This window comes from Phalacrocorax aristotelis, chromosome 6 (assembly GCF_949628215.1).
Source record: "Phalacrocorax aristotelis chromosome 6, bGulAri2.1, whole genome shotgun sequence".
Classification (NCBI taxonomy): domain Eukaryota; kingdom Metazoa; phylum Chordata; class Aves; order Suliformes; family Phalacrocoracidae; genus Phalacrocorax; species Phalacrocorax aristotelis.
The window spans coordinates 29608324-29631890 of NC_134281.1; the positions used below are offsets into that span (position 1 = coordinate 29608324).

At 41.6% G+C, this 23567-nt stretch overlaps 2 protein-coding genes across 2 annotated transcripts in view; both read left to right on the plus strand.

Moving 5' to 3' along the window:
* The window catches only part of NIBAN1 (niban apoptosis regulator 1), a 69157-nt gene extending 49144 nt beyond the window's left edge, over nucleotides 1–20013 (plus strand). Inside the window, exons 6-14 of the mRNA XM_075096780.1 lie at nucleotides 857–972; nucleotides 6795–6899; nucleotides 6994–7156; nucleotides 8119–8306; nucleotides 8538–8699; nucleotides 11398–11508; nucleotides 12109–12216; nucleotides 14609–14720; nucleotides 15621–20013. Of these exons, the coding sequence (XP_074952881.1) occupies nucleotides 857–972; nucleotides 6795–6899; nucleotides 6994–7156; nucleotides 8119–8306; nucleotides 8538–8699; nucleotides 11398–11508; nucleotides 12109–12216; nucleotides 14609–14720; nucleotides 15621–17308 (2753 nt within the window). The 3' untranslated portion in view covers nucleotides 17309–20013. The remainder of the gene's footprint in view (nucleotides 1–856; nucleotides 973–6794; nucleotides 6900–6993; nucleotides 7157–8118; nucleotides 8307–8537; nucleotides 8700–11397; nucleotides 11509–12108; nucleotides 12217–14608; nucleotides 14721–15620) is intronic.
* Nucleotides 20014–20472: 459 nt separating this feature from the next.
* The window catches only part of EDEM3 (ER degradation enhancing alpha-mannosidase like protein 3), a 34608-nt gene continuing 31513 nt past the window's right edge, over nucleotides 20473–23567 (plus strand). The window contains exons 1-2 of the mRNA XM_075096781.1: nucleotides 20473–20773; nucleotides 23037–23082. Of these exons, the coding sequence (XP_074952882.1) occupies nucleotides 20619–20773; nucleotides 23037–23082 (201 nt within the window). The 5' untranslated portion in view covers nucleotides 20473–20618. The remainder of the gene's footprint in view (nucleotides 20774–23036; nucleotides 23083–23567) is intronic.

Sequence of the window (23567 nt, forward strand, 5' to 3'; positions counted from 1 at the left end):
CTCAGGTTTTTCCATGCTGTAGTCTCACTTGTACAAGAGTGTCCCCAGGCTACCACGTTGTTCTTGGGAAGAGCTACCACCTAGCAGCATTAACCGTGAACAGTAACTAGATACTCCAGAGCTGCGGTTAAACATTCCTGAAATATTTAGGGAAAGCACCATGATTTTGTCAGAAGGTTTTGTGCTTAATTGGTATGAGCATGGTGCTTACTTTGTCCAGGACTGTTTTATTGTACGCCCATGAAAAATCATCTTGATCATCAATTTCTTAATAAAACAATAGGAAATAAAAGATTATTGGGGGAGTGTTAACTCAGGGTTTAGCAATTTATCAAGGGCTGCCATCAGCTGACTATCATTATCTTAAATTCTTAATTCTTATCTTAAATTAAAGAAGCAGAAGCTCCCAACTCTTGGCCCTGGTACACACTCTCAAAGTCTTCCCATGTACACTCTTACATTGCTCATAGGCATGTGCATTTATAAAGGCATAAAGGCAAGGGATGAGCTTTCATGTGTTAATGACTGCCTTGTCAAAGTCTGCTACAGGCAAGGCTTGCTGCCATAAAACTCCTACCTTATCATGTGCTCTACATTCATGTTTGCTGGTGTTGGTTTAACTTACCAACTTATATGGGATGGCTTGTGCTGGTTCATATGTGCAGTGTGATAGTTCTACATTACACTTCTAGATCTTAATGAAAGCTCAAGGTCTTCAGACAGTCAGGTTTAGTAAATGATTTAAAAATATTACTGCTAGATGCACATGGAACAGGAAAATGGATCAGAAAAAAATGGTTATTTTTTAAAGGTTATTTATAGGTAAATCCTTTGTGTTACTTCTTGTTTTCTTTAGATTTTCTCAAGCAGACCACTTATGAAGTGGAGGCATTCTTAGAAGCCATTCAGTTCTTCCGGCAAGAGAAAGGCCACTATGGGACATGGGAGATGATAACCGGCAATGAAAAAGAGGTAAAAGAATATCTTCCTTCTTTTTTGGCTTTGGATATGGCAGCTCTGAGGATAGTGAAGGTTGTAAAGGCTCTTGGGAAAAAATGGCATTTTTAGAAAGAAAATCTAGTAGGTAGAAATACCCAAGATTTCAAGATACTTCTTATTGATATGTAAGTGATAATTCTTTTTTAATAAACCCCATTTTGAGTTTTTTGCTAGAAAGTTAAAGGAAGTGTGCTGTGAACTAAAGTTGTTGTATTGTGCTGGAATGTAGGGATGGCCACATTTCCACAAAAAGCTCATACATCTACTTTAATTTTATGCCACGGGGTCAATTGGTGAATAAACACTGTGTCTAAAATGAGGCGCTTGCTAACATCTCGCTACCACATTTGCTGCTGTTCTTGGTAAATCAGTGAGACCTAAAGCAATACACACCAAGCTCAGAACCCACAGTTTGTACTCAGCAGATACTTGCTGTTGGGCTGCGTTGGGCTGCGGTCTGTTCTTCTATCTTTCATGACAGCTCTTCTGCAGCTGAGAGAGAGTTTTTTCTTCTGTTGCTATTACCTTTTTCACTGAACACAACAGTTTGCTGTTGCTTGTCCTCTAATGCCTCTAAATGCCATTGTAGGAGATCAGGCTTTACAAAGAACAGAACAGCAGATGAGCATGAATTGTGAAGAATCTCTTCATTTTGCCTTTCCCCATTCTTTTGGAATGAAGCTTTTAGTCCTGAGCCGATAAACTAGTAGACCTACTTATTGTGCAGACTTCTGAAACAGAGTCTTGCATAGTAAGTCACACTTAAACACCAAAAATGTGTGTGCTTCAGATCTTCAGAAACGAGATGCTAAGCTTAGGGTCTGGGTCCATATTTGGGCACCTGAGTAAGCAGCTTTGGAGCACTGATGGTAGCTGAAGTAATACCACCAATCCCTCTGGCATCACTCCAGATGTCTTTTAGTGTAATTGAGACATTATTTGGGCCCTGATTTATGAAATTTTTCTGAAGCACTTGAGCACTCAGCAGCAAATATTTACTTTAGTACCAGCTGCCGGGTGTTTTCCTTGATGAAATCTGGCTTCCCTTTGGGAAAATGGAAAAAAAGCCTGATGGAGAGTTCACAGTTCAAGGTTTTGTTTTAAGAAACCAGATTATTCTTCTAGGAGAAGTCTACCTTTCAAATGCTGACAAATGTGGAAACTGGAGAAGAATCTACAAGCAGTGTCTCTCCCAGTGCCATCATGTCAGGGGCTGAAGCTTCCTGCTAACATCTGATAATAAATTCTGTAGTGTAAGGAGTTTCATCCTTGCAGTGGAGGGAGTGAGGTATTTTCTCTTCTCCCCTGCTCCCTCAAGTTGTGGAGCTATTCTAGTGCTAGTTTCATTTTATGTTTTATTTTTCCTATTGCTTGCCAACTACTTACTCATAACCCATATACCTCGAGAGGACTGTAATCAGAAGACATCCAGACTAGTTACGCTGTTATCTTCTTAGTAATAATTCATTCTGTAAGTATAGTGTGTTCTCATGCCTGCTTTGACCAAATATGATAATTATTTTAGGCAAATATCCGAGCTAAGTGAATGGTTTGGAACAACCAAGCTACAATTTGTTGCTGTGAAAACCCTGCAGAATGCCAATAAATACATTCCCTGACATTCATTTATGATGACAGAGTCCCCGCAGCATTAGCTCACGTGGTTCTGCCTAGGTACTGCAACATGGATGTAATATCAGCAAGTACCCAGTCACTCAGCTGAAGACCTACTACATTTTTTTTGGTGTCGTAAAAGTTCCTTTTCCTGGTTTTGTTTTTGTTCTTTTTCATTTTTAAGGTTTCATTACTAACAAAGGATAAATTCAATTTTAGATGGTATTTCTGTAGGTTAAGTGCTGAAATACAGGGTTAGAACCAGGCAATTTTTGACAATGCTTGTTACAAGCAACAGAACAGCCTCATAGGGAGAGCACTACAACACACTAATGTTATTATAATGTTTGATCTATTGTCACATTTATTATTCGGTCTATGGTGCTCCAGTTTGGGTTATTCGTGAGATTTTTTTTTTAAGCGACTCATTAGTTCAGGACCTGAACTAGTCCATTGGTTTTCACGTATCTGAGTCAGCAGAGCTGAATTTGAGTGGTGCTGTGGCATAATCTATAAGAACTTGTTATACGAAACAACAGTAATAGGCTATTGCATATTATAGGTATATTATAAGTATATTAATAAGTAGGGTATTGTGTGTTACATTTCTGTAGAGGCTGTCTTATGCCCAGGAGGTACTGTTTTGCACCACGTGGCATGTAGTCAGAGCCCTTTCGTACTTACTTTTGCTGTCTAAATTCCTGCCATTTCCCAGCTGTGCTATTGGTGCATCATGGGACTCTTGATAGCAGTAAAAAAGGAGCACACCCCCGCAAAAGGAGTGTTTTCTTGTGTTTGTAGAGCCCTTTGTCAAGTGTGACGGCTGGAGGAAGCAGTGTTGCTCTGACATTAGTAACAACTGTATGTCTAAAACCCACTCAAGCAGCCGTAATGCATAAGGTTGAAGGTCATGAAATACTGGCACTCCAAGCATGATGAAAATGCAAAGTTGAGCAGTGTTTTTGCACTCTGTATTGGCTCAGCCAGCGGCTGAGTGCATCAGGACAGTAATCCTTGAATGAGGGTTGTGCTGGGGTGTTGTTGAAGCAGGGAAAAAAGCTGCGTGCAAATACGCATCACTCAGCAACAACTGTTGAAGGCCCACGGGAGAGGAAGGAGTCACACATACTTTTGCCTGTGAGACACTACTGAAACTGTTGAGCAAGGTAGTAATCCTTTACCCAGACTAAATGAGAAATGTACAGAACCTTAAGATGCATTTTGACTGCTTTTTTATAGGGTTTCTATGTGTCTCTGATTTGCAGGATATCCATTACACTTCAAAGCTTTCAAGAGACTGTGGACAACCACATATGTGCTGTACAGTCAGGACAGATAAAAAGCCTTGATGAAAGGGTTCTGTTCCATTCTGTATAGCACATGCACAATCGTATTGCCTCTCATCCTAAACTGGCAGCTGTGCATCTGTAACTGTAGGCCAGTACAAACACACCTGGGCAAGATCTATTAACAGAAAATGAACATGTCCAGAAATAAAAGATATCCCTCCTCTGAATCACAAGGATGACTAATGACTGAACCAAATATTGGACTGAGGTATTTAGTTCAAAATCAAGATGCTTTAAGTAGAGGAGTTCAAGAATTTAGCATATATCTCCAGCACTGATAGATGCCTCCATAGGAAACGTATTTCGAGACCTGAGATCACAAAGAAATAGAAACAGGGCAGGTCCCACGATGAACTGCCTCCCTCTGCTTGCATAGTTTGCCTTGTTGGCCAACAACAAGAAGAAAGCGCGGGAGAAAGAGAAGTCTTGCAGCTTTCTGAGGCCAGAGTTACAGTGTCTGTAAATTTAAAAACGGAGAGGAAAGACTAGACTCTAAAAACCACATGTGTGCCTGTAAGTCTGTGTATTTATTGCCAGTTTGGTGCATCTGTGTGGGACGGGCAAGAAGAAAGCTGTAGTTCAAATCTAGACAGAGGAGGTGCAAAGCCTGACAGCATAGGTGATTCTGAAGAAAACTTCTGAAATGGGTGCCAGTGAATCAAACCAGGAATCTGTCTCACACCATTTCATTCTTTCTGTATCGAAGAAGCCAGACTTTGATGCTTCTTTTATAAAAAGTTGGGTGGCTCTATCAAGAGAACCACACAGAACCAGAGAATAATGTAGTTAAAAGGGGATCTCTGGAGGTTGTCTGGCCTAATCTCCCACTCAAAGTGGAGCCAACTTCAGGGGCTTTGTACAGTTGAGGTCTGAAGATATCCGGGGTTGGAGATTGCATGACTTGTTGCCATGACTGATCTCATGATGAAACATATTTCTTAATACCTTTTTCCCTTGTTGCTACCTGTAGCCACCACCTTCTTCCTTTCCCTGTGCAATTCCAAGAATCTTGGCTCTGTCTGCCCAACATCCTCCATTATGTAGTTGTACAGAGCAATAAGGTCTCCCCCTAGCCTTATCTTCTTAAGGCTGAGAAAATCCAGTTCCTTCCATCTCACATGTCATGTGCTCCATCCCCTGACCCTTGGTGGCCTCTGCTCAACTCATTCCAGTGTGTCAAGATCTATTTTGTACTGGGGAGCCCAAAACTGGACACGGCTCCAGACACAGTCTGACAAATGCTGAATAGAGGGGAAGGTTCTTCTCCCTCAACATGCTGTTGCCCTTTGCCGCAAAGGCACCCTGCAGACCAATGTCGAATTTCTTGTCCACCAAGATGCCCAACTCCTTTTCCACAAAACTGCTTTTCTACCAGTTGTTGCCAGCCTGTACTGGTGCACAGGATTGTTCCATCCCAGATGTTGAACTATGCATTTGCTTTTCCTGAACTTCATGAGGTTTTTGTCCAACCATTTCTTCAGCCCATCTAGCTCCCTCTGAATAGCAGCCTTGCCTGCCAGCCTATTGACCACTCCCCCAAATTGGTATCATCTGTATTCCCAGTCTGATGTCTTTTCTTTCTAATTGGAACCATCTGCAAGACTGAATTGCCAGCTAGGTGGTGGGATCAGAGAGGGTGATGCATTTCTTCTACAACCACTGAACCCTGTTTCAAAGTGAAAATGTTCTTGAGGGAGAAAAGTATTCAGTGTCAATTCAGAAGAATACAGCAATGATAGACTGACTGTATACTTACAGAAATAATAAAAAAATGAGGCAATGATACCTTTTCCTCAGTTTTCCTACATTCCAGCACAGACACTCGATGTGTGGAAGTTCCTTGGATACTGTTCTTCCTGCTGCCTTTCTGCTGTGGTGCACCTTTGCCACAGAATAGCTTCTTAGGTTATATATTTCATATATTTTTTGTTCAAGAATCTTGAGGTGTTGGGAGGAGACTTTAATTTATATGAACTCTCCAATGTGAAAGTTTTACTGGTTTTAGACCAGTACAGTTGTCTTTTACTGGCAAAAGTATTTGCTTGAAAAGTTTTTCACAAACTCCAACAGCTATTTATTTTATCCCTTTCACCTCAGGATTTGGCTGGAGCTAATGAATCTTTTGGATCATGGTACACATTTTTGAAAAAGAAAAAAAAATCAGATAAAGTAGAATTGTTTGATTCGCAGATTACCCACATTTCTGGATTCCATTTCTGTCCCATATTCTGGTTTTCCTGGGATCTTCTTCTTTTCTTGTTTGAACTGTGAAGTTGGTACTCGCCTGAAACAGTGCTGGAGATCCACATTGGTACAGTCATATCTTTCTTTTGGGGCCAATTATCTTCCTATCAGAAGCATCCCTTGTCTGATGGCTCTTTAGAACAATTTCTCCTCAATGATACCTCCTCTGGGAGGGTGTGAGTGTCCCAGAACAAGGTCAGTTTGGAGAAGCAGCAGTCAGCAAACCAACTTTTCAAATGTTTTTGATCCAGTTGCTCAGTTGATATCAATCATTTTAGCTCCATTGATTTTCAGATGGCAATTTCATAATAGCATGCAGTGAATTTTAACAGGCTTCTTAGTTCATCTGATGTCAACTGTTGCATGTTCTCCCAAAGTCTTCAGTGAAAAATGCTTCAGATGAAATACATAGAGCTTCCCTTAGGCATACATAATATTTTAAATTCAGTCCCCCTGGCAAGCTGGGATAAATAAGCCATTGTACATTTGAGGTTGCCTATGTTTGCATATCATTCTGTGATGTGAGTGCTCAGTTTTCAGATGAAGAACAGTGTGTGAGCATGTCATTTTAATCTTCTGACCATATAGATCCTGAGCAACCTTGTGATGGAAGAACTCCTGCCTAACCTTCAGACGATGATTCTGCCTAAAATGAAAGGAAAAAGGAACGACAGGAAGCGGGCCTGGTTTGGTGTAAGTACTGGTATTTGCAGAGTAGGTGTTTCTCATTGCAGTTGTCTGTGCATGCTGATTCTGATTTCTGCTTATTAATTTAATCTGGGTTTAGATTGTAGAAGAAACTTACAGTTTAGTCCAGCAACAGGTGTCAGAAGGATTAAGTACCTTGAAAGAAGAATGCAGAGATTTTGCAAAAACTCTTGAAGGAACCATTCGCTCAGACATGGATCAGATTCTGAACTCCAAGAACTTCTTAGCTGGGAAAATCAAAGGTTAGTGGAGGAACAGCTGTGTTTGGAGCAATTTTTTTAATGTTTCCCATTGTATTGCTCAAATTACCAGATGTCCTTGTTTTGAAATCCTCATGTGTTTTGAAAAAAATCCAACCAGAGACATTAATTTTCAGAAAAAAAATTCTTTGAACCTCTGCTGCCTTTGATGAGAACTGGTATCTGTGGCCCCCATGTCTGTGAAAATACTGGGTCTTCTCAAGTTGGAGCTAGAGCTGACAGGTTTTGAATATCCTAATTAGAGTTGCTCATTCTGCTTTCATTTTTACTTGGACAGCCTTATGCAATGAAGGTAGGGGTCATATAAGCATAATTAAAAGTGTAGTGGTTTTGACCTGATGTCTAGGAACGTGCCACAAAAACAGGTTCTGGTTATATGACAAATTCATAGGCTACCAAAGAATACTTAATCCAAAGGGCTTCTTAGGTGGTTTTAAACTGATGTGAAGTAATTATAATTTTGCTATGAATATAAAAATGAGAGTAACACGCCAGCAAAACGTTAGTCGATGTTGCTTAAGCTAGCAAATAAAGAGCTGATAATTTAGGAGCTGTTTTGATAAAACTCATTATGTTCTGTTGATATTCTCACTTTCAGTGAACTGTAAAGTACCAGGTTCGGATACCTCCTTACAGTCACAGTGGCCACACCCTGTTCAGACCTGCCAGTGTGTATCAGTACTGACAGCTGCCCTTTCCTCTGCTCTCACAGTGCCCCCAAGCTGCTAGTGTTTGGTTGGCTGGGGCTTGGAAAAACATGTTTCATTGTCACTCATGAAACTATAAACTCTCCTTTCATCACCCTCACCATCTTTGCAGAGGTGTGACTCCAGGGAAAGACACAGAGTCGTTTAATTCACTGTAAAGTAGATCAGTTCAGATTACTTCTTTCACTGTATCTCTTAGTAGCCTAAATGCAACCGTTGTCTTGTCTGGCACTCCAGCCACTGTTTCTGAGCCTGCCCAGAGGTGCTGCACAGAAAATATCCAGCCCTTTCTCGCATCCATATTGGAGGAGCTCATGGGTCCGGTGAGTTCCGGGTTCACTGAAGTCCGCTCACTTTTTGATAAAGAAGTTAATGAAATCATCCAGGACTTCCAGAAGACAAATGATATCATGAAGCTAAAGGAGGTAAGAAAATATATCTGGAGCCTTTTACATTAGCACAAGGACTAGTGGTATTTGCTTTCCCAGGTGGTAGTATGTTAGCGCTTGGTTTTGTCATTTAGAAAGTCTTGCGGTATTTGTGCAGCTAGAGTGTAGATATCAGAATTTGTCTTAGGGCCACTGTTACATTCTCTGTTAAAAATTTGCCTCTGGTTGCTTTCTCTCAAAACCTGTTCTTCCTCCACTGGAATGCAGAATGTGGATCAGCTTATGAAGCTACCATTCAACTCTGTGAAAATGGAGCCCTGCTATCTGAAGGTGAACCTCCTCCAGGAGCTCCTTCAAGACCTCAAGAGTCGCTTCAAGGTCTATCACATTGATTTTGTGATTCAGAGGACACAGAACTTCATGCAAGAGGTACTGTAAGATCCAGTTTTTCCTCCTGGGAGAACAGGTTAGGTTTGTCCTTCTGCTTCAAAGTAATCTTGATAAAAAGCTACTCAAGAGTTCCAGAATGCATCTCAATCAAAGTACAGGTAACAAAACCTAAGAAAATCACATCTCAAAGCTGTTTCACATTTACATTTGTGAGGTTGCATGCGTGTGAGTCTTTCAGTAAGGATCTTAAATATATTCCTTTTCAGGAAGGATCTTAAATATGTTTTACCAAAACGGAATGTCTCCTCCTTGGTAGTTTATTTTCTCATGAATATAAAGTAACGCAATTGATCTTAGAAACTGGCAATTACTTGGACACAGATGACATCTCAGGATATAGCTGCATGTAGGTGTTTTAACTGACTTCACTTTTTATGGGAATGGTTGAAGTGACTATGCAATTTCAGATGAAAAAGGAACTCCACCTCTTTTTCCCCTCTAGTGTGTATTGGCATAGGCTATAATTTTGCTTTGCTTTCATTTCTTCTGGATGCCTGGCCAGAAATCTGTTAGGAGCTGGCCAGTAGGATTCTTTTGATTGCCAGATCACAAGGCAGATCTGGCCTTGTAGCTCTGTGTTGAATCCTGTGATTGAATCCGTAGTTGGGAACTAAATAATCTAGTTGGTAATCTTGTGAAATGGAGCTGGTCCAGTTCTGTGGAGTGGGAGTTTTGAATATGGAAAGCGAGTCTCTAGCACAGTGTTAGGATAGGGTTTTCCTAAAAGCAGGTCTTCTAAGTACAGCCATGATCAACAGCCAAAGAATTATTCAGAAATAAAATTCTGATTTAATGTCTGGGTCTTTCAGGGGGGACCATTCCAAAATGCTGCCAAATAAAATGTGTTTCTGTAAGTGAAGACCATGAGTCCATATAAGAATTGGACAGAAAATATATCCCATACAAACCAAGTGGGGTTCTCTTCCTGAACAGAACATGAGACAAAATTCGCAATAAATGAATTAAAGCACAAGTTGTTCTAAAAATGCTGTTATTGCTTCTCTCTCTTTAAAAGGCTGGTGTTTCTCATAAAAATAGTGAAGTAGTTTCACTTTGTGTCCATGGACATTTATTTTATTAACAAGTAAGGTCAGACATGTCTATGCTGGTGTAGTTGTAACACGAAAGAAGCATTTGGCTTAACTCTAACTCAGGTGGAGGCTGGAGCAGGATTCCTTGGCTTGGGAGCTTGGCATCCTCTAGTGGCCAGTTTTAGGAAATTTGGGAACACGATGGTCAACTGGCATAAAGCAGCTTTAGTGACTTCACCAGAACTACACCAATTTATGATTTGCTTCAAATAAAAATTGAAATAAAAAATGAGTAGTTCATCTTTTAATTAGCCTCAGACTTAACTCTACACTGATCCTGTCTTTTTCATGTATCCAAGTTCTTGCAGTGCATGAGCCTTTACTGTACAGCCTTCTGATGGACACACAAATGGACTAAACCTCCATCTTCTCCATTTGCATTTATAAATGGCCTGTATAGTCCATTCCTACATTATCTGCAAAGTCAATTATAAAAGTCGGCCTTCAACATTTGTCACCACATATTTTAATGAAAATGTTACTTGCCAAGAAGGAATTAAAAGCATATCTTACCAATAAGTATGTTAAGTTACAAACTACAAGAAGTCCTCTATAGTATGTGGCTGTCTGTGTATATCAACTGGGATGGTCCCAGGTGGTGCAAAGGAAGACCAGCTGTATGGACAGCCTCCCTGTGGATGTCTCTGTACTTCTCTAACAAGAATACAGTAAAACCTGAGTGGAAACACGTACCCTGAAAAAGCAAAGCCTCATTAAGTAGACATAACTGTGTGTAGAACAGTTTTTCTGAACTACCTTTTCAGAGTAGGGGGTTCAATATTTTTAATGAATCTCTGGATAACGTGAAAATATGGCAAATGCCAGCCTAACATAATTCTGTGAGAAATTATTGCACTCTGTGTGATTTTTGCTGATAATTATTTGTATTATAAGGAAAGCTACTGATTAATTAGTTTTTAAAAAACCTTATCTGCAGTATTAATGACTAAGACCATTAGAACCCAGTAGGAGTCAATGGGAGTCTTCTTATTAGGGATGATGAGTTTTGTCTATGGCCTTTATGCACAGATGATCGATTCTACTTTTTGTCACCATCAGTTTGGGTGGTGACATGAAATATATACGAGAAAACTATGATAGCATAATAATGATACCAAGGCTTACTTTTCTTTATTTATTGCAACATTTCTGTGCATGTTAGTCTTCAGAGAACTGAAATACAGCAGAAAAATTTTGGACAATATAAATGAATGTACTCTGAGTAAGTTTGCTGATATAACTGTTCGGTTAGTTCCATTAGCAGACTTCCTAGTATTGGCCTGCCCATAAACTGAAAATAGAAGTTGAGGTAGTTTAATTTTCTTATTCTCTTGCATTAAATAATCTTCTTTTTTGTTTCCCATTCCAAAACTGTGTTGCAGTCTAAACTAAACAAGTCTTTTCTTCACCTTCCACAATCATTTAATGTACCTGAAATATTTATTGTTTTCAGGCCGCCTATTCTTTCTTCGTCTCACCTTCTCAAAAATACATTTTAAGTTAGCAGTTACATTTATTGTGCTTCTTTACATATGCAGGAATTTTATGTTACTGGTCATTAATGGATTTTTAATTATTATTTTTAGCTGATGGAAAACGCAGTTTATACTTTTGAGCAGTTGTTCTCTCCAAGCCGCCAGGCAGACTCAGCGAAAGTTGCAACAACCATTGAAAAAGTCAAGCTGAGAGTACTGAAGGTAAATGTGATGTTGCGGTATTTGCACAGAAAGACCTTGGGTTCTGCCTTTTTGGAAACGGAGAATATAGTTTATGTGAATTTATCTCAGTATTTGAAAGGAGATATCACTTCCCATCCAGCTGGAGATATTGATTTGGTGGCACTTAGCAAACCTGCTCATTTTGGGGTGTGAAACCTAGTTCTGGGCAGGAAACTGTAAAAGTACTTACATGTGTAGACCTTCTAACTGCAATTAAATCAGTTGGAGATGATGCTATGGATCTGGGTAAATCAGTTTTTAGCTTTATAATTAGCCTGCCCTTGTAATTCATTATTCATGGAAGAGGCAGTGCTGAAATACCTGGAGAGAGCAATCAGGGGGCTGTTTCTAGCCTAGGTAAAAGAAAAAAAAAAAAAAAAAAAAAAGGGAAAAGAGATCCAGAAAACCAGCTTTCAGAGTATTTTTTTAAAAGCTGGAAATTCAGACCTCTGAGCGTGCCTGTATCCTTTGGGATTCATCCATCACCAGTTACAGGTTAACTAGAACCACTTCCTCCTATGAGTGATTAATAACCTCAAACACATTTGGGCTTGTTTCTCTTTTTGTCTGTTTTGACAGCAATATGATTATGACAGCAGCACTATCCGGAAGAAGATATTTCAAGAAGCACTGGTACAGATCACTTTGCCCACAATGCAAAAGTCACTGGCTTCAACATGCAAACCAGTAGGTTTCTGTGATTAATAAAAAAAAAACAATATTGAAAGGCGAGGAAGGATTAATACCTTGGCAGTAAATCCTAAACTATGTAAAGCTGTTTTCTCTCGGAGAGTTGTGCAGATTGGCTGCCTGCTTGGCCAAATGATGCTTAGATTTGCCAGTCTGTGGACTGATGTGGCAGTAGGAAGATTTCAGGAAACAGGGAAACTGTATGTGGAGCTTGCTTTCTCGAAGATAGTTGCAGACCTTTGCCCATCCCACTTCATTATTTTTGATGCTGTGAAAAGCCGAAATCAGGACTCAATAGTCTGACAACTATTACGTAGTTACTCTTTCTTGCAGCGCTGGATGCACAGGGGATCACTTCTCCTAGTGTGTGTGCCCGCACAGGGTTAGTTGCATAATTTATACACGCTCTACATACATATTCATTAGTTTTCCAAGAAAAGATATACATATTCATTATTTCTCAATAATTCATTATCATATGCAAACGTTCTTTGCTCATGCCTGTTGGTGTCTCTGGGTGGTCGTCAGGGGTCTCTGGATGAAGGATATACTCTTCCTCACTGTGTCTGCTAGTTAACTTTTGCTTTTGCACAAACTCAGTTCTGAGATTACGTATATACTGTCCGTGAGGGATGGTCTGTTCTTGTTTAGTGTTTTGCTCTGCAGTTCCTTATCTTTATGGTTCTGTACAGCTGCTTCTTCTAAGGTCAAATGTTGTTGTCGTAGATTTGGTTAGGCACTTCTTGTCTTAAAGCCTTTCTGACTCCCCCAAAGCAACAAGTTTTAGTCATAACAGTTCTAACTCTGTCACTTCCCTAGAGATCTTGAAGTCCACTCAAACTGGACTCCTCTTGACAGTTATGATTATAGGTTATGAGCTTGTCTTTGTGTTCAGCAGCCCTGTTGCGGCTGAATTTCAGCCTGTGGGGGAGGGCACTTTCCTCTTCAGCAGCACCCTGAGGCACAGCTGTGACCATACACAGCCTCTGCTGACGGCCTTCTTCAAATCCAAACGCCTGCTTGGACAGCAGGAGCAGCAAGCAGACAAGCCGTGCGCTTGCTTTCTGTGATTTTAAATGGAAGCAATTGCGTCAAGCATCAGGAAACAAACATACAGAGACGTTCTTTGTTGCCCTTAATCATATGGGTAGGTTAGTACTCAGCAAACGCGGCTGCCAGAGTTTCATGGAGATGTTATCAGTGTGGCTATGTCAGGGGCCAGCTGGAATGCTGTTCACCTTGGCTCAAAACAAATAGTCTTCACTCTTCTTGACGCCCGTGCATACCCTCTTGCATTTTCACTGATCCTGCTGGAAGATGACTGCCCTAAGCCACCCTGCTTCTCTGCCCTTTTGTTTTCCCTTGATGTTCATCATATCCCTGAAGCTACAAGCTCTCACCAGGGTGTGCTGCTCCTGCTGATCCTCTCCAGCTTGTGTCAGTTCCAAAAACAAGTTTAAAAACAAGTGTTTTGCCAAGTTATGCTTGCAAGTCTTTGAGTATGGATTATTAAAACTTACAACTTTCAAAAATATATTTAAAATCACTCTCTTCTGTATGTCGCTCTACTTTCTTTACTATCCCCAAAATAATACTCTCTTGTAGATCGTCAGCAGTGCCTTCAGAGATGGTGTATGCGCAGGGCAAGCATTTCAGCACCTTGAATATATGTAGAGAGGATGGAGTCCCACACTGTGTCTCTGTCATACGGGACAGAGGAAGCAGTGGTGGTGCAAACTTCCCACAAGCCCTTTCTGTTTGACTTCGCAGAAGCCTTTTGCATTGTGCCTCTGCAGAAATGAGCAGCCAGCTCTACAAACAAACGTGTGGCACAGCTGACATGTCTGGTCAGGTCTTTTACTTGAAAACCTCCAGATGTCTGTATGTAGGTGCCTCTTCTAGAAGTGGGCAGAGGTCACTTAATATACTTTTTATAAATCACTAAGCAGTTGCTTAGTGATTATGACTCAATTATTGTCTAGACAGTCTATTGCATATAAATCAGCAAGCTAAAAATGTTACACACCTATTAGAAAAACAAAACCAAACCCTGTATCTCCCATGCTCACTGTGGGTTTGCCTCCTCAGATGAACAGCGAGCGAGGCATTTCCTCACCAGCTATTTATTTCAGAATTGTTTATTATTGTGTAGATGACAATGACCTATAGTGCTTTTGAATGTAATTGTAGTGCAAGAATAGTTTAATGAGTGCATAATAAACTGTGAACGTATACAGTTCATTCAGTCATAATTAAAATAGTCCACCTCAAGAGCCAGCAAGGAGCATTGCAAGACCTGCTAGATGGCATCTCCAAGGTGCTCTGTTGAAGCAGAACTCTCAGAATGTCTCATTTTTATATATCTGTTCCTTTGTTTGTGTCTGCACAGGAGCTGCAGAAGTACGAGCAGTTTATTTTTGCTGATTACACTAGTGTAATCCAAGTAGAGAATGTGTATGAAGAGATTTTATATCAGACAGTGCTTGAAGAAGCCCTGAAAGGTGAGAACATTCTTGAGGTGACAGTAATACTATTTCAGCTACTGGCCAGTAAGCACTTGCTTGAGAGCTTCCCAGAGTCCTAAGCAGGCTGTTCCAGACCGAGGTCCCACTTTCCTGAAGACTGGTGGTTATGATTCAGCTCACTGAATGTGTGTGGCGAGCCCTAAAGTCTGAATTGCAGCACAAGGGATAGCTTGGCACAAGCCTGCTTCTGATGAAATGTAATTATGCCAGTTTCATTTCATCTTGATTCCCTGGGCCAAGGAGTGAAATTATGCTCGTTTGCAAAGACTCGGTGATATCTAATGGCAGGGAAAATTAATTTCCCCAAATGAAATGTACTGCTGGATGCAGTTTCCAATAAACCACTAGTGCCAGTGCAGTCCTCCCTGCAAACCCCTCTGCTTTTGTGTCAGAAAAGGAAACTATTCTTGATGGCATATATAGATATGTAAAATACTTGTATCTCTCTGGATCCATCTGTCTCTCTATACCCTAGATAAAAGACAAGCCTCTGGATTGCACAATAAGCTTTAACAGCTCCTCTTTGGCAATCCTGTTCAAAAATATCAGTATCATAATTAATGTAACGAGCACACTTTTATTCCTATATTAAGTGTAAATACTTCTGCATTGATACATTACCTACGTGCATTGCGGGTCCTTTGGTAGTTTTCCATTACAGCAGTGCTTACGTCAATATTGAAGGTCCCTTATTCTGAACAGATAAAACCCTCCCCCACCCCAAGAAATGTAAAGTAAAAAAGCAAGTTGAAAATGAATATCAAATCTCTGTAATATCAGAACATATGACATTAGAAACTTGGGAAAAGGGTGTACCTTTGTCAAGGTACCTCTGTCAGTCTTTCCAAACGAGTGTGATCTTTCTGTTTTATCTAGTGATAAAAGAAGCTGCCATTATGAAGAAGCACAACCTCTTTGAAGATAACTTGAATTTGCCCTGTGAAAGCGTGTCCAGCTTAACGGACCTCAAGACCCCTTCAGGATCAGCACAAACCACTCCCGCGAAGAAGCCTTCCGCCACCCGAGCCGAGATGTCAGACCCTGAAACTCAAAGTGATGAAACACTCATTGTGACAGAAAAAATTTCTTGGGAGAAGGATGCTGATGATAGAAAGTCATCAGGCAAAGAGGCAGTCACTTCTGTTAACACAGCAAGGAAAAGTGAAGAAGTGGTCAGTACAGACATTGCTGAAATACAGGAATCCCTTACAGCTACCTTTAAAAAACAAGAGGTTGCAGAGGAAAAAATCATTTTGGAGAATGAGGACACAGTGAAAGCAGAGTGTGTAGTAAACACTGAAAAAGAGCTTAAGACACAACGAGAAGCCGTGGAGGAAGAAGTGTCTCATGGGACTGAAACTGCAGTGAAAGATTTTGGAGCCAGTGCTAAAAAAGACTTTAAGGTACGTGAAGGAGCAGTGGAGGAAAAGGTGACTTCTGAGAGTCGACCAGCAACGGATGCTGTGTTCATCAGTGGCACTGAAAAAGAAAGCAAAGCACAGGAAGAAGTTGCAGAGATAAAACTGACTTGCCCACATGATAATGTAGCAGAAGCAGAGATTTTAGGGAATGCAGGAAAGAGAATCAGCGTGGAAAAAGAATTATCTCAGAGTGAATATGTGGTAGGAACAGGGTCTAAAGAGGACAGTAAGAAAGAAAGCAAGGGGCAAGGAGCAAGTACTGAGACAAGGGTTATTTCCCAGGATGAAAACACAGGGAAAGGAGTGTTTGGGGATAATGCTGAAAAAGAAAGCAAGTCAGAAAAGAGTTGTAAATCCCCTGATGATGTGAATGAGATAAGGAGTTTGCTGATGGTAACAGTTGAGATACCAGCAGGTACTCAGGCTGAGAACATAAAGGAGATTTGTGAAAGTGAGATATTAAAGTTGCAGGAGCATGATAAAAGGATCGACAAGTTGAGCGAAATGGCTGCGGCAGAAATTCAAGTGAGCCAGGTGACGGTGAATAAAGATGCAGCAGAACGTGCAGAGTTCAAGGAGGACCGGCCATCTTCATCTAGTTTGGGGACAGATGGTATGAATTTAGAGAATGTGTCCAAGGCGGCCTGCCGTATGGCAGAAGCAGAGTGGCTGGTAGAAAACTCAGGCACTCCTCAGGAAGCAAAGGCAGGGGTGGATATCAAGCAGAGCGTTTGGTACACAGATGTGGGAAGCCTCCGAAATGATAGATTGCAGCCAGAGGAACACACTGAAAATGTGTCTGAAGGCAAAATATTAGATGGGGAGGAAGGAGGAACAGGGAATAGCTGTGCTGTCCTGGTGGAGGTAGGGACTGAGAGCTTTTTTCATAATCCTGCAGACACAACACAAGTGCCTGTTCTGGATACAGAAAACCCAAGAACAGGACTGCTAGACCTGCCAGTTTCTTCAGTGCCAGAGCAGGGTGAGGTTAGCACCATAGAGGTCACAGGAGATAGAGAGGCTGGTGGGTATGAAGAGAAGCCAGAAGATGAATCATCTTCACACACAGAAATAAAAAGCACAGAAGGAAAAGATATTTTCACAGAAGAAAACAGAGAAGAGTTATGCACAGCAAAACTCTGAAGAGTAAGAAGTGTTCTTCAGCCCAGCCCTGCAGGATTTATTTACTCCATTCATCCCTGTTTAATTGTGAATACTTAACTTGGGTTGGGGCTAGAGGAAATGGGCTTTGTTGTGGTATCACCAGCTCTTGCAGCTTTAGCACAGATCCCTTCCTGAGTGATGGCTGATAGGTTTCTTTTCAGTTAAAGCCCTCACTGTTTAAAACCAGGTTACTGTTGGGGAACCTCATCTTTCACTTAAATTTTTCTACCTTTTATGGTTATAGAAAAAGTCTGAAGATGTGACCACTGAATGCTTCAAAAGCAACTCACCCCCAACTAGAAAGTCATTTTAACAATTTAACTGTTCTTAGTGGTTTTGGCAGGGCGGTAGCTCGTGATTTTTAAATGCATGGATTTGACAAGTACTGCTATGATTCTTAAGGGGTTGGTACATACATTGCTATTCGAGGAGGCTTTTAGTATTTGCATGCAGTATATGGGAAATAAATAAAACTTTCAGTAGTTAAACAGAACCAAATAGTTAATTTAGTAGGTTGCTCAAAAGCCACACTTTATGTAAACTCTGCAAACTGATTACTTAATTATTTTAAAGTTGTGGCAGATATTAAAGAAAAGCAAGTGTTCTGATTTTTTTTCTCTTATTGCTGTATTTAAAATGGGGAAAATATGGGAGCAGGTTTCTCAGTCCCACTCTGCACTTCTGGGTTATATAGCCTTCCAGAGCACTTTATGGCTATTTTATTTTGTTTTGTTTTATGGAAGGGAAAGATGAGAATGTTTACAATAACTATAACCATTAGGCAGCATCCTTCTGTTTTACTTCCCACTATAAAATATATTCACTTACACCTATCTAATACAGAATATTAAAAGCCCTGACATTCTCATTCTTACTGACTTGAGTTACCCAGTTCTCTAGGCCTTTTTAGGTGCATAAACTATATCATAAATTGCAATCATTGAAAATATTATAATCATCGCATAGGATTTCTATTACAGATGTTAACTGAAGCAAAAAGCAGCCAAACATTGTGCTTAGACTTGGCAGAATCACGTTTCCAAAGCAATTATTAAAATGAGACCTGTTGCTTTCATAGCCAGCATATTATCATCTCTGTCAAATCATGATCTATGCCAAAAGTTGCTTATATGCATTATTTGTACGCACAATTTAAAGACTGTGCACAGTAAAGCTTGGAAATGAAAAACAGTATTTTAATAAATTGGGCTTTAGAGATCAAGACCTCACTTTAGAGGTCACTTTTAAGGCACCTTAAAAATTTGGCCTGGTGTTTTAGACTGTTTCTAAATAAATATAATAGAGTACAGGGCAGCAAAGATTAATGATAAATACTAGTAAGTAGAAGTTAAGTACAGTAAGGACTGCAGGATTCATGCCTATAAAGATATGGGAAGAAATAACAAAGTCCCGAGAACATAATACTTGTTGGCATTTAACTTCAACAAACTGTGCAAAGTCTATTATTTATGCTCTCAAAATATGCTATAGTACTAACAGAATTGACACTAGAGGAACAGGCAAATATTACTGCATACATAAGGAACATTGTCGAGTAACTGGACCAACTGCAATGTCACTATTGTAAAATAAATGAAACTCCTACTTTTCCAGAAGCCGTATTGCGGTATACAGACATTAAGGTCACAGATGTTTTCCTTGCAAAAGGACTTTGACTCATTTCCTCCTTATATTTTTTCGTGCAAAAATACTAATTTGTAAACACACAAACCGCTGTCAGCCAATTTTTTTACAAATCATTAGTTCTTTCAGTGAGCTACTTTTTTTTTTTTTTTTTACAAATCATTAGCTATTTCTTATTGGTACTGATCGTTAAGTGACTTCAGATTTATAATGTGCTTTACAGTTAAGCAGCAGCAGTCTCTTGTAGCCATGCTAAAATTAGGGGACTTTTTTGGATACAGTGTTTTGTATGAAAGAGGACAAGGAGGACAGCAACGGTTACTGTCTGTGAAAAAGGCTGCAGCCTCCTACAAATTAGATGCATGTGCACAGAAAGTATTTAGCATAAACATTCCCACCACAGTAAGTTTTGAGTTATTTCTGTGGCAGTCTTAAATCTGGGTAGTATTTTCCTGTAATATTAAAGAACTGAGTTGTTGAATTCAGATGGTCAGCATATTTGTTTTTTATAAGTAGGATGGGAAAGAATGGGGAAGATTTAGCCTGTACATCACCTAGTTCTTCAATTTAAGTTCCTCATGGCTAGGGGACTGGGTTTTTTGCCTTTGTGGATACCTTCTGTACATTCAGATGTTTGCAAATGGGTAGAGGGTAGTATTGTTCTTGTCTTTAATCAGACTTGGGTAGAGGTGACAGCGATTTAGAGGTCCGCATCTGCAAGGTTACCTTGGAACAACTGATCAAAAATAATAAGCCACCGAGTCACTAATTTTTGCCACTTTCTTGGTATTTCCTTCACTTACCTGGGATGAATTATTTCTTGTTAACTAGGAATAATACATCACGTTTCACCACCTGGAGGGTTGCGGGTTAGAAGCACAGCAGTGCCTTCAGGGGAACGGGCCAGGATGGGGTGTGTTACCCGTTTTATTTCATGGGATTGACAATTTTAAAGGACGGGGTATGAAACACATTATATCTTGCTTATAACTTTGTAAAAATGCTTGTCGGGGGAAATAAAAAGCAGCTCATCCCTTCCATTGCTAGGTTTGTGTGTGTGATGATTTGATGCGGGGGGGGAAGGTATATTAAAAAACATGCCCTTCAAGCGGCTGTCGTGGGGTGAGCGGAGAAAAGGCTTGCCTGGCTCCCGCCCCCGGCGGAGGGCCGCCTTCCCGCCTGCCGGAGCCGCCCCGCGGGGAACCAGCCGCCCCTTCCTGCCTCTTCTCCTTAGGGTCGGCGAACTACAGCTCCCGGCATGCACCGGGGCGGGCGGGCACCGCCGGGAGCTGTAGTCCGGCGCCACCGCGCCTGCGCGCCGCTCCTCCCCCTCCCAGCCCTTCCGTTTGTCCACGTCGCCCTCTAGTTGCCGCCGTCACGTGGCGGGCGCCCGCTTCCGCCCTCCTCCCTGCCCCCCTTTCCCTATTGGCCCGGCCCAGGCGGCGCGTGCGGGGAAAACCCGGAAGTTGGCGGCGCGAGGTGGTTTCCTTGGCTACGCCACAGGAAAGCGGAGGGGGCCGATCCCTTCCGCCTCCGCCTCAGTGCCGGGAGCTGCGGCCGCCGGGCGGGCAGGGCCAGGGCAGCGGGATGGGCCGGAGCCGGAGCCGGGGCCGGGCTTAGCGGCAGCGGGCAGGCGGCCGCGGCCATGAGCGGAGCTGCGGGCGGCCAGGGCGGCGGCCGGGGGCCCGGCGAGAGGAGGCCGTGGAAGCTGCTGGTCTTCATCTTGCTCTCCGTCTCCTCCGTGCGGGCGGCCGCCCCGGGCGCTGGGGCCATGAGCAAGGAGGAGAAGCGCCGGTTGGGGTGAGCGCCGCCGCCCGGGCTGGGCCGGACCGGGAGCGGGGGGTGCCAGGGTGGGGGGTGGGAAGGCCGGCGGGGCCAGGCTGCTCCCGGTCCCCGTGCGGGCCGGGCGGAGGAGGCTGGTGTGGCCCGGGCCGAGCCCGCTGCCTGCCGTGGCTTCGCTGTGCCACGGCGTCCCCTCGCCGCGCCGTGGGGGGGGGGGCGCTTCGCTATCCCCGGGGTTTGGGCCTGGGTTGAGGGGTGTGGATGTGCCCCCCAACCCGGCAGAGCTCCGGGAACGGCCCTCCTGTCCCTCCCCGCCTCCCCGGGAAGCCTCTGGGGGATGCGTGGTATTGGTCTGCCTGTCTGGTAGACGGGTCGGGATGTTGGGTTAGGTCGCCAGGGCTATTTGGGGCAGGCAGCCCCTCATCGCCGCTGCTACCTGCGGGGTCAGGCCCTCCTGCCAGGCCCTTGGGAGCTCCAGTCTTGAAGATTTCAGCCAGTGGTTGCGTGTAATTATAGGTTAAAAGCGATCAAAGGTAAATACAAATCCATAGTCGGTCTAATCATGGCTATGCCCCTGGAGCATGCAAGTGTTTGAGAGTCATAAAAAAGGTAAATGTTTACATGTGTTCTTGACTAGATCCTGTGTATAAGGTCAATTATGTTTGTCCCCCATGCATGTGCTTGTAAGAAGCTCATTCTCTCTTAGTATAGTTTTTATTTGAAGGATAAGGATTACAGTATAGGTGGCAATGTATCACACTGCATGGAGTAGGACTATTTTAGAGAAATATGTACCTAAGCATCTTATGATCTTAGTGTATTACTGGGGCAGTTCCATCATAATCCTCTTCCCATCTACTGGTCCGTTGCACAGAATAATGATGCAAAAAGTCTGCTGGAGAAACATTCTGGATACTGTTGTGGGTGTTAATTGTTAGATGTAAGTTGATATTTGATTCCAATGTTTACAGTTACTGGAGTTTTCCATCTTGTGTTCTCAGGGTACTTTGTATAATGTTTTGTACGTTTTCTTCATGTGACTACATAAGGAGTTTAAATTTCATTTAGCAATTGGTTTTAAAATTTTCACATTCATAACTTGCACTCACTATATTATCTGATGCCCCTGGCACATGCAAGTAATGTTTTGCCACGGTCTGTATTTGAGGGTGCCGAGCTGGGTTATTTCTGAATAACAGCCAGTAATCTGTGTATTTATTTAATGACTGGATCGTACCAGTCACAGAAATTCTTTCAGATAATGCCCTGTAAAAGTAAGTTGCATGTAGAGAAATAAAAGTTTTAAGAAGCTTTCTGTATACTATATCACTGAACAGCATTGTGCACTTAGTGCATCTGAACACGGCACTCATGCCAGACCCTGGGGTTTTGTCTGCTGCAACGAATCCCAGAACTGCAGGCTGGATGTTGTCTTTGAAATACCCCAAAAAAAGCATCATATTCTACTCTTTTGATGACTTAATGCATTTAATGAGTTAAAACTATTTCCAAGTCATTGAACTAAATCATGTATTTAGAATATAATTGGGGTGTTCTTGTCTCTGTTATGTTCAGTCTTATCAGCAGAGATTGTGAATTATGTTGATAGTTGCTTGGAATTTGGCATGCTCTTTTGCCTCGCAGGGCTCCTCAGTAAAACAGTTGGAAGCAGTGCTGTCCCTAAAACAAACAAACAAAAACCACACAAAAAAACCACCCCACCAAAAAAACCCACGCCAGTGCTTTTTTATATAGTAGCATTTATCATCTTGACTGCTTTTCAAACATGTATATCTACAAGGTTTTTCTTTAGTATTTGCTTGCCAAGACTTCTAATGCGAGGAAGAGGTGTAGCTCATAACTTATGGTCCTCTTCTGAATCACAGACAGGAATTTATGCTGTGTCAGTTGGTAGTTACAAGCAGAATATAATTCTGTTTGCCGTTTTTGGCTGAGCATGGAATGTGTCCCATCTTTAGCTTTAATGTATTGGTGACATCTACAGCTATTTATGGGGAAGCACAGGAGGTTGAAAGAGATCCCCAAATAATTAATTTCATGTTAGGTGAAGAAACAGTCTTGTTTTTCTGCAGTGAACGAAAGTAGCCGAATTGGGAACAACTATTATGCTGTATTTAATTTACTTGAGTAGAGTATGTTAGTAGAGGACCTGGTAGTGATATTCAGATATTAAAGTGTAATACATCTTGCTCCTCTGAGATGGTGTGTGAAAGACCATTGTGGGGCAGATCACTAATGCTATTTCCTTTTTCTTCTTTAGAAACCAAGTCCTTGAAATGTTTGACCATGCATACAGCAATTATATGGTAAGTAAAATACTAGTTTCATTTTTTTCAGAGTTGTTATTGCTGACCTGGGAGAGAAAGAAACATGCAGCACTAACACTCTATAGAGATAGCAGGGAGGTAGGGGCGAAAGCAAAGCTAAAATAAATGAGAGCACCTGTATAGCCTTTAAAAAGCAATGAACAAATGTTACTTTCAGGAAGAGCAGTGTCAGGAGGCTTATGATGGCTTTCAGAACGATAGCTAGGAATCGCTAACAGTAACTCTGTTAGCGTGTGCCTGATCTTTCTCAAACCAATTTATCTCACATCAAGCTGTGAACAGTTTTTGTCTTTGGTAAAGTACATGGTTTGAAATTTCAGACTCCTGAAAATACTAGGAAAAGGAAGCTCAAGACGACCTGTCTGTGGTCATCAGATTCTGGAGAATACAAATTGATCTTGCTTGTTTTGTAGGTAGAAATTATGTACAGTATTTCTTCTGTGGTAAGATATACTAAATGGTAG